Source organism: Mytilus galloprovincialis, chromosome 6 (genome assembly GCF_965363235.1).
Source record: "Mytilus galloprovincialis chromosome 6, xbMytGall1.hap1.1, whole genome shotgun sequence".
NCBI lineage: Eukaryota > Metazoa > Mollusca > Bivalvia > Mytilida > Mytilidae > Mytilus > Mytilus galloprovincialis.
The window spans coordinates 77,564,526-77,584,485 of NC_134843.1; the positions used below are offsets into that span (position 1 = coordinate 77,564,526).

At 32.3% G+C, this 19,960-nt stretch overlaps 1 protein-coding gene across 1 annotated transcript; it reads right to left on the bottom strand.

Annotated features, from left to right (window-relative positions):
* Positions 1–1,402: 1,402 nt before the first annotated feature.
* LOC143080387 (uncharacterized) lies at positions 1,403–12,636 on the bottom strand. The gene is made up of 2 exons (XM_076256214.1): positions 12,486–12,636; positions 1,403–2,451 (listed from the first exon to the last, which is right to left on the bottom strand). The coding sequence occupies exons 1-2, from the start codon at positions 12,583–12,585 to the stop codon at positions 1,508–1,510; spliced, it is 1,044 nt and encodes a 347-aa protein (XP_076112329.1). The 5' UTR covers positions 12,586–12,636; the 3' UTR covers positions 1,403–1,507.
* Positions 12,637–19,960: the final 7,324 nt, after the last annotated feature.

Here is a 19,960-nt window from a genome sequence, read left to right on the forward strand (position 1 = left end):
AAGCAAGCTAACCAAAGATATTACCATTAGCTACATACTGACTGAAATCTGCTGTAACTGAGTGTAAACGTTAGATTAAGCAATTAAATAAATAAAATAATAAATAGGATAAATATGAGTTTTGAGTTGAGGAAGAAGATATAATTTTATAATTTAACAACACACAAGTCGTATTGAAAATAAACATTTTATTTCTTTTTACTTCTTACCATACATTGACATCTGCGTAATAACTATAATGTTTAATACACTAAAGACATATTTTTTTATCTGATAAGGGCTTTCTGAATTTTTCGATAGTTCGATATTTTTGTCATTTTACTTATGTTTTAGTAATTTATACTTATGAATTTTATATTAGTCAAAAATTAATAGTTGATTGGGTTCAAGTTTCTCAGTCTTAATTTTTGAATAGCGTTTTGAGAACTTGGTCATTTCTTTTCTTCTTTTTTTTGTCATGACTTTGACAGATTATCTTTATTTGACTGTTCAGTTTAAAATGACTACTTGCTTTCTTCGCCCTCTTTTTGTTTTATTTCACGAGCTGTCGAAATATATTTTCGAAATTTCATCATGATGTATAGAACCGAAATCAGCTTTGACATCTCGTTTTTCTCATGTAGACTAAAATTCAATTTATTATACATCAATTTTCCGATTTCTAAAAATACACAGCAAAAAAGCAATGACGGTTTTCTGATAATTTCTAGAAGTAGTAAAAACAATCTGGCATGTTGATGTAAAGGCTTTCAGTGACAAATCTCAGTCACACTTAAACAAAACCCATGTTGACTTGCACAATGTCAGTATCTACTATGTCAAGCTCCTTCCCGCATACCACTGTATACTTAAGGAAAATATTTCCGGAACAGAATCGATCAATGCACGGAGACGGTTTTTATTCTTTTCATAACTTTGGTAGAACAAGAAACTCGATCCAAAGTCAATCCATAAGATTACTTAAATACGGTTTATCCGTCATAGGGTATTCATAATTCATAATTTGATTCACCAATTTATAATAACTTTAAAACTTTATACAATCGTTATGAAAATAAATTGTTTTATTTTTATCGTTTTCATGGTAGTTAAATGATCTATCAATGTGTATGTGAAATACATGTTAATTCTAATAAATATTTGAAAATAACTACTGTTTTACTAAAATATACATTGTTAGTCTTGTATTATTTTAATTCTAGTTTCTTGTGTGCAATTTGGAAATTAGTATGACGTTCATTATCACTGGACTAGTATATATTTGTTTAGGGGCAAGCTGAAGGACGCCTCCGAGTGCGGGAATTTTTCGCTACATTGAAGACCTGTTGGTGACCCTCTGCTGTTGTTTTTTATTTGGTCGGGTTGTTGTCTCTTTGACACATTCCCCATTTCCATTCTCAATTTTATTAACATGTTATCAAGCAAATAACTGCAACTGTATATTGTAAAATAAGACTAATCATAAGTTGACTACAACTGTATATTGTAAAATAAAACTATTCCTAAGTCAAAAAATCAACAATGGAGAAAATCTACTAAGCATTTCCCTATAATGTCTCCTTGGCTGCATGCCTGTGGAACATAAAGAGTATGAGAGCTTGCCATTGCAGCACGACTGTGTAGAAGAGTCATATGACTGTGTACCACAACATGATAAACCACTAGGTTCCGAAACAATTCCGTTGCAACATGTTTGATGCAAAATACTGTAAACCCTGTCTCCACAACACTCTATTCCTCTTTCTGAATACAGTTTACCGGAACAACATGTTTCATGTAAAGGGCTATAACTCTCGCCACCACAACTTTTACACTCTAGCCCTGCTATTGAGTACAGTTTACCGGAACAACATGTTTGGTGCAAAGGACTGTAACTCGATTCTCCACAACACTGTAGTCCACTGTGTGGATACAGCTTACCGGAACAACAGGTTCCATACGAAGGACTGTAAGTAGTGTCTCCACAACAGTGTATTCCTCTTTGTGAATACAGATTACCGGAACAACATGATTCATACAAAGGATTGTAAATTTTGTGTCCACAACACTCTAGACCCCTTTCTGAATAAAGTTTACCAGAACAACATGTTTTATGCAAAGGATTGTATGCCTTGTCTGAGCAACACTGGTAAAATGATTCTACTTTATCATTAATTGATCCGTCGCAACATTTCTCTGTCCTTGGGTCATAAATTTTCTCACCACAGCAATTACCGTCCTTTACTGGATATATCTTTTCATCGCAACATGTTTCATATTCCGGATTATATGCCTCGTCCTTGCAGCAGGACGCACCTTTCTTATAACGAATTTTACCTCCACAGCAGACCGCATTTTCTGGGTTATAAACCTTTGTTTTGCAACAGGGCCATCCTCCTCCAGGGACAGTTATCGCGCCGTCACAGCAAGTCTGATAACGAGGATTATAAAGCTTGGAGTCGCAGTACTTCACTACAAAACAATATAGATATGAGATTATTGAAATTAAATACCGTATTCCGTGAACAATGATTTTATACAAAAGAGAAATAATGTTACTCTATACCAGAAGGAGAGTGTATTTGAACTAACTTTACAGTGATAATTTATAACTTAAAAAAACATGTACTCATTTGGCATATATTTGCGTAAACGTAACAAATTTGTTTGATAGTTCCTTTGTATCACTATTTTACGAGATGTTCCTTCGATCTTACTAACTGATGATTTCCTTTCTTAGCACAGTAGATTGATATGTATAGATTATCTGGTTTTCTTCACATTGATATCGTAAAATATCAGCCACCAGCCACAATGTGAATCTTTTTGGCGAGAAAATCAATATCGGTGAGATGACAAACGACAATCTATAAAAATTAAATGATTAAATGTAAACGACTTTCCTATTTAAAAAAAGGAGATATGACGTGATTGCTAAAGAAGAAACACAGATGGCAAATTCATAGGTACTTTATTATTTGATTTGCACCAAGTGATCTAGGTCGTTTAACTAAATCACCTCCCTTAGTTGTGGTTTGACAAATAGATATAAATTTTATCAAATTGCGGATATTCAAGCCTAGTCTTTTCTCGTTTTTGATATAAAAATACCGTGACCTTAAACGTTCTTTTGGCGATGATTTTCAAATATGTTATGTAATCCTAAAGGAAATGCTTGAAATTTGAATATTGAATGCATAGGAAGGGTGAAATAATCATTTTTTTAAAGCATTTGACTGAAAACTCAAGGAAACAGGTTAGATAATAGTTATCAAAGGTACCAGGAATACAATTTAATACGCCAGACGCGCGTTTCGCCTACAAAAGACTCTTCAGTGACGCTCAGATGAAAATATTTATAAAGCCAAACAAGTACAAAGTTAAAGAGCATTGAGAACCCGAAATTCCAAAAGGTAGTACAAAATACGGCTAAGGTAATCTATTCCTGGGATAAGAAAATTCTTAGTTTTTCAAAAAAAATTAAATTTTGTCAACAGGAAATTTTTTTAAATGACCATTCAATTGATATTCATGTCAACATCAAAATGCTGACTACTGAGCTGGTAATACCCTCGGGGATGAACCTCCACCAGCAGCGGCATCGACCTAGTGCTGTAAGAAAAAAGGCAACAGTAGTATACTGCTGTTCAAAACTCATAAATCTATTGTCAAAAAACAAAATCGGGGTAACAAACTAAAACTGAGGGAAACGCATTAAATATTAGAGGAGATCAACGACACAACATTAAAATGTAACACATACAGCAACGGATTAAGCATTAGACAAAATCCGAGGAGAATTACCAATATAACATCAAAACCAAATACATGAATTGGGATAGAAAAGTTCTGTGACACGTCTTATAGTAATGTGAATTCACACTCAAATTTAGGAGAAAACAAACGACACAACGGAAACACAACGTAAAAATGTTACACACACAGAAACGAACTATGATATAACAATGACCATTTTCCTGACTTGGTACAGGACATTTTTAAAGGAAAAAATGGTGGGTTGGACCTGGTTTTGTGGCATGCCAAACCTCGCACTTTGATGGCATTGTTGAATATAACATTAAAATGACAACATAATAATACAAGACTACAATACAAATAAATAGAAGAACGTATTAGGCAAAGAAACACATGAATAAAAGATAACAAAAGGCATCAGGTTTATAATTCATTACGTCAAAAACGAGCCTCGTCCAAACAAGACTTACCAGTGACGCCCAGATATAAAGGTTAAAAGTAAATAGTTATCAAAGGTACCAGGATTGTAATTTGATACGCTAGTCGCGCGTTTTGTCTACATAAGACTCATCAAAGAGCTCAGATCAAAATAGTTATAAAGCCAAACAAGTACAAAGTTGAAGAGCATTGAGGACCCGAAATTCAAAATATGGCTAAGGTAATCTATTCCTGGGATAAGATCATTCTTAGTTATTCCAAAAAAAAAATTGTTGTCGACAGGAAAGGACAAGGTACGATAAGGCCTGTTCCCCCCACCCCCCATTTTCTCAATTTTTAATTTCTGTTTTTAGGCTTCTTTTAAGTTAAAATATTCCTAAATGCTTGAAGTTTGCTCGGATGAACTTCAAAACCACTAATTTAGCATCTGTGTGAGGTGAGGGGAAAATTTTCTGTTATTATTCAAATATTGTAATTATTATAATTTGGTGCCCTTTAACATAAGACTCCTCAAAGAGGAGAACACCTGCATACGGGGTATATATCTCCCAATTGATACGATATTCCCGCGCTTGCATTTCCTATCATGATTGTCAGTTTGTTTTAGATTTATGAGTTTGACTGTCCCTTTGGTATCTTTCGTCCATCTTTTAACAATGTTTAACCCCGCTAACCACACTCATTTTTTTAAATTAATTGTTTTGAAGTTCAGTCAAACAAACTTGAAACCTAAGGGACTATTTTAACGTGATAAGTAGCTTTCAAAAACAGAATTTGAAAAATGAGAAAATTGGGGGGGGGGGGGGGGCAAAAACGAGGCTTATCGTACCTTGTCTTTATTAAAATGTCCATAGAATTGATATTCATGTCAACATCTACTGGGCTGGTGATACCCACCAGCAGTGGTATTGACTATTCACCCTGAAGAATGCAACCTTCATGGTGTTTTCCTAAAGGCGGACAAAGTCATGAACAATCTCTTGTATCTTTATACTTATTTTGAATCTGGCATTTAATATACAGTAACGCTTCTAATTTTTGTTATACTAAAAAGATCAAAATATTTTAAGGTGACACTGTTTATTCGTACAAAAAGAAGAAAACACATACTATTGGCCCATATACGGGCAAATTATTATACAACTGAAAGTAATTGCATATTTATATTTTCATTTAAAGAACATGTATAATGCTATTAAGTTGGCTGTCATGTCATGATAACTTAGCAATACGATCGCTATGCATATTTGTCATATGTGTCCGCCAGGGTCTAAAAACAATATAGAAAACAATAATACAACTGTAAACCTCTACAGTAGTGTCTAGATCAGAGTTGTCTAATTTGGAGTCAAACACAACTTCTTATTTTTATATATAGATCTTCACATGACCTTCAACAATGAGCAAGTTTTGATGATGACTATTTACAGAATTTGAGATCCTCTACCACAATGTGCTTGGTTGATGTTTACGTCCAGCGGAAAATGTTTCATGAATGCTTAGGAAAATGCAACAGTTTGTACTGTCCAATTACAGAAAACAGCTTATCTTTGATTCCCTTATTTGTATTTTGTCAAAAGTATCATTCATGAAAATAATATAGAATTATGAGTGAGTGATTTAAGCTTTTTGAAAGGAGAATATGAAATAAATAAACACATGAAGTAGATTTTACAAGAAAACTATAAAACGTTGTTTGTTGAACTATTCAATAAGGAAATAACCTTTGAAACCAGAAAAAGCTTTACTAAATTAAGTCATATTCAGGAATGTAAAAGGGGGAGGTGCAGAAACATAAAAAGAGAAAAACGTTGTCAACACTGTTCTTTAAGGTAGATGGGGGGTCTAATTTTTTATCCATAGATTTTTTATATTTTTTGAGGAAAACTTATTAGTGATATATACTTTGAAATTATCAAATAAAAAAGTGGGGTCACCAGTGTTCCAAGCTCAAAATTTTGATTTGAAAATTTAAGGCAAAATGGACATTTTGACACAGATTTCGTATAGACTATGAAGGAAAAAACGTTATTTGATACATTATTTGAATCAAAAGTTGCATTTCTAATCCATAGAATTTTTTTATTTTGTGTTTTTGAATTGTCCAAACATTAATTTAAAAGTTAAGATAAAAAAAATGGTAGGTCACCGTCCATATAAGAAAGATACAAGCTAATTTTGACAAGAAAATAGATAAAAAAGGGAGTTAACTTTAAATTCATGAATTGAATAAATTTGAAAATTTTATTTTTTTCTTATTCAGATTTGATTTGTTTCTTTAGATACATCAATGGTATTTGGTATGTTAGTGTTTAATATTAAGAGGGTGAGTTGTGTACCACCAAGCCCGCATTTTTTACATGACCTTTGACCTCAAGGTCAAATTATTGAAACATATCTATGTGTTATATTATGAACTTGTAGTTAATTGTCCGAGCCGTAATATTTTTTTGTCTTTTGAGATAAATCGATGATGTATTGTATGTTTTTGTAAAACCATGGGACAGCTTGTTGTATACCATCAGGAAAGCTAGCTATTTAGCCTTGACCTTTGGCTTCAATGTTAAATAATTGACATTTCAAGTATGCATGATTGATTGGATGTTAAAAATTTTGTTTTCATTATTATACAGATGAATATGAAGTTTGTTAAGTACATGTAAAATCAAAAGAGGGCAGGTCATGTGCTATAAGGACTGCAGTGTGACTTGACCTCTAAACCCAAGGTCAATAATTGATATTTTGTACATGTGAAGCTAGAACTTGTATAGTATTTTTATAAAATAATTTTTTGGTAATTGTCCTTTTACGGGGAAAAGTGGACGCATTGTCAAAACCGAAGACAACCATCTTATTCCAGATTGTGTAATGCAATTTGTGGGTAATTCCAGGTTTTACAGTGCACTTATCCAGTTTCTTATACAATTAGTAGATGAATTCTGAACATTCTTTATTACTCCTTCAACAACATCAAAAAGGGGGACTTAAGTTTCGAAATAGAAAAAATGATAACCTTCTGTGACAAGTTTATTTCTTGAGTAACAGCAACAGACTTCAGTACACTGGATAAGTTTGGATATGTATCCTTCAGTCAGCACTTTTGAGTTATTGTGACTTTTCTGAAAACTGGAAAATCACAATTATTTAATGAATAAAACCCCATAACTTGGAACCTTAAATCTAAAATTTATAAAAATCAAAAGGGAGCTCACATCAATAGATATATATTAATTCGATTCACCAAAGTTGCATACAAACTGATGAAGCGTTTTTGAGTTATTGTATGACAAGTGGACGACTGACGGACAAACAACAGTATACCATAATATGTCCCGTAAACGGGCATATAAAAAAGAAGATGTGGTATGATTGCCAATTAGACAACTCTCCACAAGAGACCAAAATGACACAGAAATTAACAACTATAGGTCACTGTAAGGCCTTTAACAATGAGCAAAGCCCATACTGCATTGTCAGCTATTAAAGGCCTCGAAATTAAAATGTAAAACAATTCAAACAAGAAAACTAAGGTCCTTATTAAAGCATGGACAAAACCATTTCTACAATTGTCATTTGTTATACTTCACATATCTCATATATATATATATATGCAACTTCACTTCTTTTTTTTTTAGTTTCTAATTTTAGTGATTCCACCATTGATTACCATAATCTTAAGGTAGTCTCAATACCTTTCATTCTCTTTTTTACACTTTAACAAACATGGCTTGTCTTGCATGGATAGATGGTTATGATAAGCAAAATTCTATCCGGATGAAATATCATCAGGCAGATCAAATGTTACAGATGATATTGTTAAATTTTTTCCGCAGGGCTGATCCAGCCATTTTTAAAGGGGTGTTTCAACCATATGTGCCCATTCAAAAGCACTGGTTGTCAAAAAAAAAGGAATTCTAACCCCAGGAAGCACTAACTTTCACTTCCCATCATGTATGTTTGTATATATTTTTTAAATTCTTATGAATCCTGTATAATAGATATAAGGAGATGTGGTATGACTGCCAATGAGACAACTCTCCATCCAAATGCCCTTTTTAACTGGTTTGCCACATAATTTCTCTGTTTAATGCTACATGTACCTGCTCAAATTGGCTATCTTTTTTCAAGTTATAAGTACATTCATTGTCTAAAGAAGAAATTGTCGTACCAAATAACATTTTACTAATTAAGGTAAAAAAATTGTACAAGACAGCTGATACAAGAACTATCCTGACTATTTGTCAGTTTGAATTTATTTTTTAGCATGGCCTGATTTTAATTAATATACCTTGTTGACTTTATTAATTCTATCCATGAAAAGTGAGCTACATGTATACTGTAGTAAAACAGGTACAGTTAAATGTCTATCTTTGTCAATTTTTTATTTATTCTGCTGCAAAGTGAATACAATCATGACGAACATTTTATTATTGTGCTTAAACTTAACCATTATTGTGATGACATATGATAAGTGTGAGCTGAGATTCTGCTAAGTTTTTATCCATAAGTCACATTCTGACTTTCTATCTGACAGAATTTTAAATGTCAATTTTTGTGTTTCAATATAAAAGGAAGATGTGGTATAATTGATTGTTAATGTGACACAGCAACAAAAGACAACCACTGAATCACAGGTTCATGACTTGGGACAGGAACATACAGAATGTGGTGGGGTTAATATTTGAAGGTGCCAACCGTTCCCCATAACCTGAGACAGTGGTGTAATGGTACAACATATGGGAACGCTTTTATCAATTTGTATTATTCGAATTCTTAATCTAGCAAAAAGTAGATCATCACAGAAAAATGTGCAAAATGATTTGAAAAAATAGTCAGGATCCTTGTCTAACAATCTTTATGAAGCAAGAAAAATTTGACGAGATTTGTATGTACATAAAAGTCCGTCAAAAAATTAAAGATTTCAGTAAATTTGCATTTTACAATATCTTTTGTAACTGCTGTACTTCATATTTTATCTTTCTTTTCTACTGTCAATGACTGTAGGATAGTTAGTGGTTCAAATACATGCCTATTGAGACTAAAATAACATGCAATAGAAATGAGCAAAACAAAAAAAGCAAATTACAGATGCAGTATGCATTTTTAAAATGTAAATTCAATGTATGTGCTAGGGCCTAAATTGACCCTGAATTATTTCAAGTGTTTTTTGGCATAAGACTTTTTAAAACTATTTAACTATTGCATGTTATATACTATGCTATTTGTAATTTCTTTTTTATTTAAAGTACATTTTGTACATGTGGGAGGATTATGTATTTAACAAAAGTGTTATATTTCTTATTTTGCAAATTCATTTGCAAAATAAGAAATATAACAAAAGCACTTCACGAAAGTATTAAATTTTCAAACAAGCACACCCCCCACCCCCACAAGTTCACAACTGACATGTCTGGTACATCAAATAACTATTTTATTGCTTTAAAAACATGACACCTTTAATATTAGGCCATTTAAAATATATTTAATATTTAAATGTTGAAATGTTGAAAGCCCCAAAAAATGTTGATAGTTAAAATTCTTCACTTTCCAAAGTTGAATATAAAAGTAGTAATTTTGTCTATGATATATATATCTTATCGCCCTGAAACCTGGTTCACAGCTTTTAATTTAGTAAGCTCTGGTCACACTACATGTAAGTTGGTTAAATTCTGTTAAGTTCTTCTATCCTATTAGATAGGAACATAGTTATTATCCTTTGTTTACAAATATAGACTCTAGTGTGAACTTTACATATCTTGCCATTTTTGTTCATACACCTTAAAAAAATTATGCCTTAAAGAGGAAGTACATTTTGTATTTAAAGAGGTTGAAATTACATGTACACTATAAAAAAAACTTTTGGTCATGAATGGACCAGCTGGAAAAAGGTTAAAAATTAGTATGTCTGAAGCTGTCAAGAGAATTTAACACCCACTGTACATATAATGTACATGTAGGTGCAATTTTAAAAAGTTTTCATTTATTGTCTTTAACATGTTAAAGAAATGCACTCGGTACGAAATAACTGTGCTGATCAGTTAACAGCAATATGATGAACAGAGGCCTAATAAGCTTTTAAAATAAAATAAAATAATCCTTTTATTACAAGACCGGTTTTGCTGTTAGGTAGTAAAAGTTTTGTTTTTCTCTCATGAAGGTTCTGTAGGATGAAATACATTATAGGAGGATCAGGAAAAGTTTTAAAGAATAGAGAATAATAATAAATGCATGTTATATGCACAATACATTTGTAAATAAAGAAAATAGACATAACAATGAAGAATAATGGGGTTTTAAATTATAAGAAATAAAGAAAAATGAAGAATAAAAAGTTTAATTGTTAATAGAGATAAATGGTATAAAGAATTAGATAAGAAAGCAATGAAGGACACTCCATCCACACCATCATGCATCAGTAAGAAAGTTAGTTTTGTGAAATGATTCATTTTTTAAAAATAAGTTAAAGTCTAGACGGGAAATGTTCTAAATTTTAAGTGTGCATGCTTAATAACAAAATCACCAGCATTCGCATTCAAATATTCTAGGTTTACAACAAGAAAATTGTATTTGCATATATAATATTAGTCTTGAGATTACTCTGACGTCCAACAGCTGTTTTGCCAGAAAAGGGGGGTGCCATCCCACATCTCAGAGTAATCTCGGACTAATATTATATCAATCTCCTACTTTCATGACCTTTTTCTCCCAGACACCAAAATGATATGACCCCTATAAAGATGACCTATACACACCTGAACTCTTAGGTCCACACATTTTCAAATCAATTACATGAATGATAGAAGTACCATGAGCTATGCCTATGCATTGCCCATAATTACATGTATATTTCAGCCTAAAAAAGAGGGGGGGGGGCATTGTTTTGTTGTTCGCCACGGATATTGTTTTGAAATTACTTCCTCTAATTTTAAGCTAACAAATTATTTTCAGGGGTCGTGAATCGCTCTTTGGGCATTTATATTCAATTGATTAGTACTTGAAGTTACTTACAATGTATCAGTTTTCCCCCTTTTCGTGATTTGTTTACATCCACCTTTCGCCGGACATTTTCTAACGTAAGACAAGGGTGAAACTGCTTCAAAAGCTACCAAAATGAAGATCGTTATCTATAATTTCGATCTGCATTACAGTATTCATGAAAAGCAGTTCACGTGTTCGATTATTATGAGTTATTCTCTCTTCAGTCTTCTCCGACGTCAAGAACATGCTCCATATTTTTAGAACGGAAGTACAATTTCGACAATGACAATTGTTGCAATAGCCTTTAATAAGTTTTGAAATTGCAGTTAATAGTTATTTAACTCATTCTCAATGTATTTACATAAAAAAAATTAATTTAATGATCAAATTTTATTGTTATGGCAAATTACGACAATGTACATGACTTACGATATCAATGCGCAACTTTATGCGCAGAAGGCGCGAAAATTTAAACACCCGATCTACCTTAAGTATAATAGATGATGAAGATAATTTCGTATTTTAATGTAAACAAAATGAAAACTCAAGACTTGAATTATTAAAAAAAGAAACATTTATTCAAATATTATTGATGATACGCGTAACTTGGATAAATTGGATAGATAATGTATATCATATCCTTCTGTTATGCATTTTGTTGCCTCTTTTATTGAAAGTCGTGGTGACTGAGGAGAGTAGAGTCAACAACGGAATGATACTCAGAGGAATGATATGTACATAATTCATATAAATTCAAGTCTGACTTTTTTGTGATTAATTATATTCTGTGATATTTTGTTAATTTTTATGTATGCCATCGACCTTATTGAGGTAAAACAGTGCATTAATTCATCAAACTTTTATTTATAAAGTACATTTTCATATTTTCATGTGAATGATATACTGGTACAAATTACGGCGGCATTTAATATTAAAAAAACAAGTTTGACATTGGCGTAATTTGTGAATTTTTAAAATAGTATTTGGTGTCAAATGATTACTGTCAAATATGAGTCACCTAATCATGAAAAAGTCGGATATAAAAGAAAAGTGAACAAAACATCATGTACAATTCTTTGACAAAATGTGTGTAGCAGAGGTTGAAATAATGTCCATTAATGTATTCGTGATTTTATTACCATGACATACATAGATCAAATATCTATCCATTATTTCGTATAATTGTTTAAAATTTGTTAAAACGGAAGAAACAAAAATAGAGAGACAGTAGAAGAAGATTCTCACTTTCCAGGTTACTGAGAATATGATATTAAAAAATATATATTAATATATCGGTTAGAAATAATATTGTCTAAATTATTTTTGTAACTTACTGTGTGTATATGCACCTCTGCCTCCTGTTATCACACGGAATCGCGAGAAAATTATCAACACGATGAAATAAATTCTCTCTTCCATTACAACATTTATCATGATTAAGAAATACAAATTAGCCAACCAAACATGAAAACTATTATAATTTATGTATTTGTTTTTTCTGACTGTCATCTCATTAATGTAATGTATTTGTTGTCAAGACATGGTTATGACGATTTAATGTCATTGCTAATGTAATTCAAAAGTACGTCTGATTTTAAAAATAAAATTTATTGTGTTCAAAGTATTTTAAGAAAACTATTTGTCAAGGATACGATAAATCATGTTGTTCTACTTACAAATACCAAATCGTATTGCGAAATATTTTCGTATTATCACAATTATGTTTGTCATATGCATTTAGAATGATTTATGTAAAAATCTGATTTAAACAATAAATTTCAATTTAAAGATAAATTAACAAACAAACAAAAACAAGGCATTAACATAGTGTATTCTGATAACTTCCTTCCCAATATGATTGGTAGTTTTCCTTCCATTCTGAGTTAGCCAACGTTTCTTTTCAGACAATTGAATTGAAACGAATTGAAGTCAGTAAAAAGAGTCAAAATTGCCTACAGACCCGACTCCGCGCTTTTTCCCTCGTACAGCTTGTCAGTAGACACCTTATTTTAATGCCTGTACTAAGTCAGAAATACGACAGATTTTATCCATTCGTTTAACTTGTTTGAATGGGGTATTTTTGTTATTTTAATTTGATACAGAACTTCAAGCAGCAGCAAGTTTCATTTTTAAAACAATTATTGCCTTCAATTTGAGGGCAGTATGACATATAAAATTTTGAATATTTTTTACGAAATCAATGTGTTCATTTATACCAATATGATGACCTTTTGTCAGAACCTTTCTTATTTCGAGAAAGTGACTCTTCGATAGAAACGAAATTTAAATATATGATTATAAATTATATTTGGTTTTTTTTATATCTCAAAAAATATGTTAGGAATTGGTAAAACTTTTTTTGATTGTTTTTAAATTGAGAATGGAAATGTGAAATGAATCAAATAAAAAACAACCCGACCAAAACAGGAAACAGTCGTATAAAGTATAAAGTTCCCCAAAGGTGTTTTAACACAGTGTGACAGTCCAGCACCCGGTGGTGGGCCTCAACTGACCCCTGAAGAAAAATGTGTCGTAGTTCAGTGAAAATGGACGTCACACTAAACTAAACTCCAAAACATAAAGATCACTGTTAAACTGATCCTGGTCACTGATATGGCGGAGGTAGAAAAAAAAGAAAATAACATTTTCTGTTTTTTTTTTCTCCGTGTAAACGTGATGTTTTCAAGAATAGCTCACCCGCTAGGTCGATCTGTTCGGTTTTGCTTTGTGTTAGTGAGTTCTTAATATCAACTATGGCCTCGTTACAAAAATAAAAGCCATCGAAAATTCAAAGAAAGATAATCGTAAATTGACTATCAGATGCATGTAGTCGTTATCTTGACATAATTATATCAATTTATCAGTGATAATCGTAACTGTATATGTTGGTGGGGACCGCGACAATATCTGAATATTGTTTACAAATTTGTAAAGCGTTACCAGAATGAGTGATTAAATGGTTATCTTGAACTAATTCACTGTTTTGCTTTGTAGATGCTCTTCAACTTTGTATTTATTTGGCTTTTTTAACTATTTTGATCTGAGCGTCACTGATGAGTCTTATGTAGACGAAACGTGCGTCTGGCGTATAAAATTATAATCCTGGTACTTTTGATAACTAATTAATTTGGACAATAATTAACCATAGTGTTATTGACGTGTACGCAAGCCCCCAAATTTCATGCAATATCGAAAATGTAAAAATTATATCATAACACATGTAATAACACCTCGAAAAAACTGCGGGTCCAAGTGGTTTGGATATATCTCCCTTTGGCTTTGAGCGTTCCTGATGAAGGTAAATCCAGAAAAGCGCTTCGGACGCAATAAATTATTAAACGTGTTGTTTTATAGTTTTATGTTCGAATTACTTTTAATTTTTTTTTTGTCTGTCGTTCCCCTTTTTCACACCAAACAATTACTCTGAACAACGATTTCAACTTAAATTTGAAGTTAATGGAAAGTGGTACTGATCCAAAGCGCATTACACCAACGACATATGGAAATCGGCCTAAAAATAGAGTATATTTTTTTCCGAAATAGTTACGTGGTTTTACCTCATCAAGTAATGGGATAACCACATCAAATAATTTCAGGACCACATCAAAGACTGAAACAAACACATCATGTAGTGTAAAATCGTAAAATTTTGAATCATCATTACGTAATGTTAAAGCCCTATAATAGGAAAATCATCATAATTACGAAATAACAAAACCACATCAAGTAATGAAACAACTACATTACGTTAATTAATAAGTCACATACACATCAAGTAATGTTCAAACACATTGCCTAATGAAACAACCAAAAACCACATCGCGTAATAATAAAACAAACATCATTACGTAGTGTCAAATCCATATAATGTAAAGACAAAATATCACCACGTAACAATAAAAAACATAACGTAATATCAGATTTCCACATAAGACAGCTACGGCTTGCCATAGAATGTTATATGTAAACTTTTAGACATGAAACATTCTATACTTTTACTTTCTGTCATGTAAAAATTTCTTTTGAACCGTCGCTTCCGTTGTCAGTTAAGAATTATTTTGTCTGTCATTATGAATCATGCCGTATCTTCAATATTTTTTTTATTTTTTTTCAAAATTACAACTGTTTGATATCATTTGAATATTTATATTTCATAACAAAAACTAAATTTCTAAAACCATTTATTCAACAACATCATATTCAATAGAGAATAATACATGGCAAAATCAGTATCATATGTCGTATCATCCCGAGACATCAATATCAGCCCAAGAGCCTTTAGGCCCGAGGGATGATATTGGTCGAGGGTGATACGGCATGTGATACGGATTTTGCCATGTATTATACACTTTATCATATATTTAAACAGAAGAGTATTATATTATATGAACTGTTTTCTGATCCATAGCACTGGGTTACCTTCAGTTCTACTTTGTCTTGTTTCAAAGGCCTTAAAAGAACTGCTCAATTACTTATCCGAAGCACCTGGGTTACCTTACAATTTGCGTGCTGTTGTTTTAAAAATATTTTGTTTATTATTGTATTAATTTGTGTGTTGTATTTTTCATAGTTGCATTTAGTGTGCCAAAAAAAATGAAAACTTGACGTTCATGACGTCACATACAATATGAAAACTCGACGTTCGTGACGTCACATACCAAACAATGACGTAATTCAAAAAAATTACCTATTTTGAGGAAAATTTTTCTTAAGCAAAAAAAAAAAACAAAACTGACTTTATGTAAAAAAGAAAGAAAAAAAGTAGGGGTGTGATAAAGGGTATGCGATAAAGGGTAGGGGTGTGATAAAGGGTATGCGATAAAGGGGAGGGGTGTGATAAAGGGTATGCGATAAAGGGTGCGCATCAAAGTTGCGCGATATGGATTAAACAGCAGGCTATTTATCACATATGCAAAACTACTGTATTTACTACGAAACATATGATAAATTAACATAATACAGTTTTCAAATGTAGTACCATGTATTCTGTCATGATATTAACAATAAGAAAAAAGTATATAAATTTCATAATTTTTTCACCTGTGTTGCTGCTTTCGTGACGATTTTTCAATTACTTTATAACCTTTTATCACTTTAACGTGTGCATAATTAATTCATTACGGAACTATGTGTGATTATTAATATGATTGACTAAACATTATAACCCCGTCATATTCTGTATTTGCTTGTCCCAAGTCTAGAGCTTGTAAATCATTCAGTGTTGTGTGTGCATGTCTGTCATATTTGTAATTAAAAAATGTATTGTTATTATTGAAACCGTTGCTTTAATGGTCTGAATTGTTTTATATTTTTCATATCAAAGCATTTTATAGCCGACTATATGATTTTAATTATTTACTTTTGTTGAAGGACTGTAACAAAGATCAGAAAATCACAAAAAAGTTAAGTGAAGAAGACGAGTTACAGTAATGTAAGTTCGAGAAAAATATTAAAAAATAAAGTCCAAAAATTCACCACTATTGTGTACTAATATTATTGAATTAAGGATCAAGTTTGCAAGAAAATAAATGTTATGTCCATTTGTTTCGTGTTTCCTTTTTTTCTTTTCGACCACACATATTTGATTGTGCGGACATATTCATGTCAGTTATGCAAGATACATCAACATTATTATTCAAATACGATATCCGTGTTATTTAGAAAATATAAATAACATATAACATTTTGATTCTATTTTACAAAATCAATGTATTCATTGTTTACCTATATGCTGACCTATCGTCAGAACCTTTCTTATTTCAAGAAAATGACCCTCCCATAGAAACGAAATTTGAATATATAATTATAAACTATATGTATGTTCTTATTTGTTTATTTAAAGAAATATGTTGAGAATTTTATTTTTTTAAATGGAAAATGAATCAAAGACAAAAAAACCGACTATAGCAGAAAATAGCTGAAGTCAATCAATGGGTCTTCAACACAGCGAGACAATCCCGCACCCGGTGGTTGGCTTCAACTTGCCCCTGAACAAAATTGTGTCATAGTTCAGTGAAAATTGACGTCACACTAATATCTAAAACATAAAAATCACTGGTGTTAAGCTGATCATGGTAACTAATATGGCGGAGGTAGAAAGAAGTAAAACCGATTTCTTTTTTTTTTCTCCGTGTAAGCGTGATGTTTTCAAGTATAACTCATCCACCAGGTTTATCTGTTTGGTTTTGTTTTGTTTTGTTTTGTGTTTATGTTTGTTAGTTCTTAATATCATCTATGGCCTCGTTACAAAAATAAAAGCCATCGAAAATTTAAGGAAGATAATGAAATTCGTTTGATATGATGATGGTCACTTTACTACAAGATATATGTAGTCGTTATTTGGACATAATAGTAGTAATTTATCAGTGATAATCGTAACTTTATCTGTTGGTGGGGACGGCGACAATGTCTAAATATTGTTTAAAAATTTGGAAGTGTTACCAAAATTAGTGAATACATTTTTATCTTAAACTAATTTACTTTTTTGCCTTGTAGATGTACATTCTATATACTTCACAAGTTAAAATTTACGGTACATATTGATTTGCTTATTGTATACTTTAAAAATAGGAAGAACATGTACAGTAAAACTTTTATAAGAAAAAAATCAATCAATCAATAACCGTATTTAGGTACCCAAAATCCTTGCAAATTGACTGGTGTCCATGGTACACTCTAGGACTTGCAGCTCACTATCAGAGAGGTCGACCCGGTAGTAAGTATAAGATGTACTGTGTTAATCATCCTGTGCTGCAGCGTTGTATTGTTACTCATATTATGTCTCTCCAGTAAATCTCCAGGCTAAAACCGAGCACAAACGTTCCAAAGCTGATAAAACCATAGAGAATATTAAGTATATCTGAATCAAACCATGTAATTGACGCTTACCTCCGCTGGTGGACTATCAGTCCCCGAGGGTATCATCAGCTCAGTAGTCCGCGCTTCGGTACTGACATGATTTAACAAACTTTACTAAAATTGTCCGTTTATAAATTTTGAAATCATTAAGAAACTAAGGTTTCAACTCCCTCAGGTAAAGTTGGGGATAGATGAATTTGGCCATTTATTTAATTTAGGTATGTTTGACGTATAGCTCTTCATTTCCTGTTTACAAAACTTTTAATTTCTAGAAAAACTAAGAATTTTCTTATCCCAGGCATAGATTACCTTAGCCGTATTTGGCACAACTTTTTGGAATTTTGGATCCTCAATGCTCTTCAATTTTGTACTTGTTTGGCTTTATAAATATGTTTATATGATCGTCACTGATGAGTCTTATGTAGACGAAAAGCTCGTCTGGCGTACTAAATTATAATCCTGGTACCTTTGATAACTATCTTCAAAGGTTACGGTACTTATACATCTTCGGATTTCAAATGTTTGGCTTTGAGCGTTCCTGATGAAGGTAAATTCAGAAATGCGCTTTGGACGCAAGAAATTATTAAACGTGTTGTTTTAATTGTTTACATCACTGGGTGGATACCTCTGCTGGTGGACTATCAGTCCCCGAGGGTATCATCAGCTCAGTAGTCAGTACTTTGGTACTGACATGATTAAACAAACTTTACTAAAATTGTCCATTTATAAATTTTGAAATTATTAAGAAACTAAGGTTTCAACTCCCTCAGGCAAAGTTGGCGTTAGATGAATTTGGCTATTTATTTTAGGTATGTTTGACATATAGCTCTTCACAGGTTTCGGTACTTATACATCTTCGGATTTCAAATGTTTGGCTTTGAGCGTTCCTGATGAAGGTAAATCCAGAAAAGCGCTTCCGACGCAAGAAATTATTAAACGTGTTGTTCTTAATTGTTTGCACGAAGAAACAATTTATCTTCTTTTATTGGAATGATTTCTCAGCTCTTATATACGCAATTTAATACTACAACCGTACCTAATTAGTGGTTTTTGTGTATGTGATATACCCGGTGACTGATAGTCCGCGTACAACGGTTTCAGCCCACGACCGGTTGTAGTTATTACAATGACATTTACATTAATGCTGAACATGACAGATCGAGATGCATTTTATGACAGCGAATATAGGATTGATTGATTGATTGTTGGTAATTAAAGTCCAGTGACAAATACTTTATTCTCGTTCCTGAAGAGAACAGATAATCAATAAATCTGTCCTATAAATGGGGCCGTCCGGGATGGAATTCGTGAAATTTGGACTACCTCTTGAAAATAAGGATAAGTCGGAATTGACTATTTTCCCTTGCAAAAGATTATCTTTGGGCCCCTCAAAGAGTAATTGTCAAGATTTGTAACGTTCAAAGAGCGTGGCATCGGATTTATCGTCCCCATTCTAACTGGACGTGGCTTTAAATTTACACATCCCGCAAGCCAAATCGGATGCCCGACATTGGCAAGGTTTTACTGCCGGTCGGAAGGAGACTAATGGTGTCAATATCTGTATCCCCAGGTCACCATTTTGATGTTTTTATTTGGAGGGGCAGATATAAGAAGGTTTATCAAAACACTGAAGAGAGTTTACAGAAAGAACAAATAGAATACGAAATCTTGGAAGAAAGAGATGCTTCCTCATAAAAAGAAAGAAGAAAGCTCTCGTGAGCATTTTTGACCCTGGAGATACGATGTCTTCTTAAATATTCGATGACTATTATTTCGGTAACGAGGCCATATGTTATATTCATAACACACAATCTCAACACAACTGTACAGATCAACCTGGCGGCTTAGTATTTCTTATAAACAACACGTGTACACAGAGAAGTTAGCAGCAAACAATTCTACTTATTTCTACCTCCGCAATATTGAGATCGTGCAGTTCCATGACCAGTTT

What these genes read in the sequence shown, in the direction of transcription:
- LOC143080387 (XM_076256214.1), bottom strand. Translation starts at nt 12,585, where the DNA reads ATGATAAATGTTGTAATGGAAGAGAGAATTTATTTCATCGTGTTGATA. An exon ending in CAGAGGTGCATATACACACA is followed by an intron (nt 2,452 to 12,485) that starts GTAAGTTACAAA and finishes ATTGTTTTGTAG; the next exon opens with TGAAGTACTGCGACTCCAAG.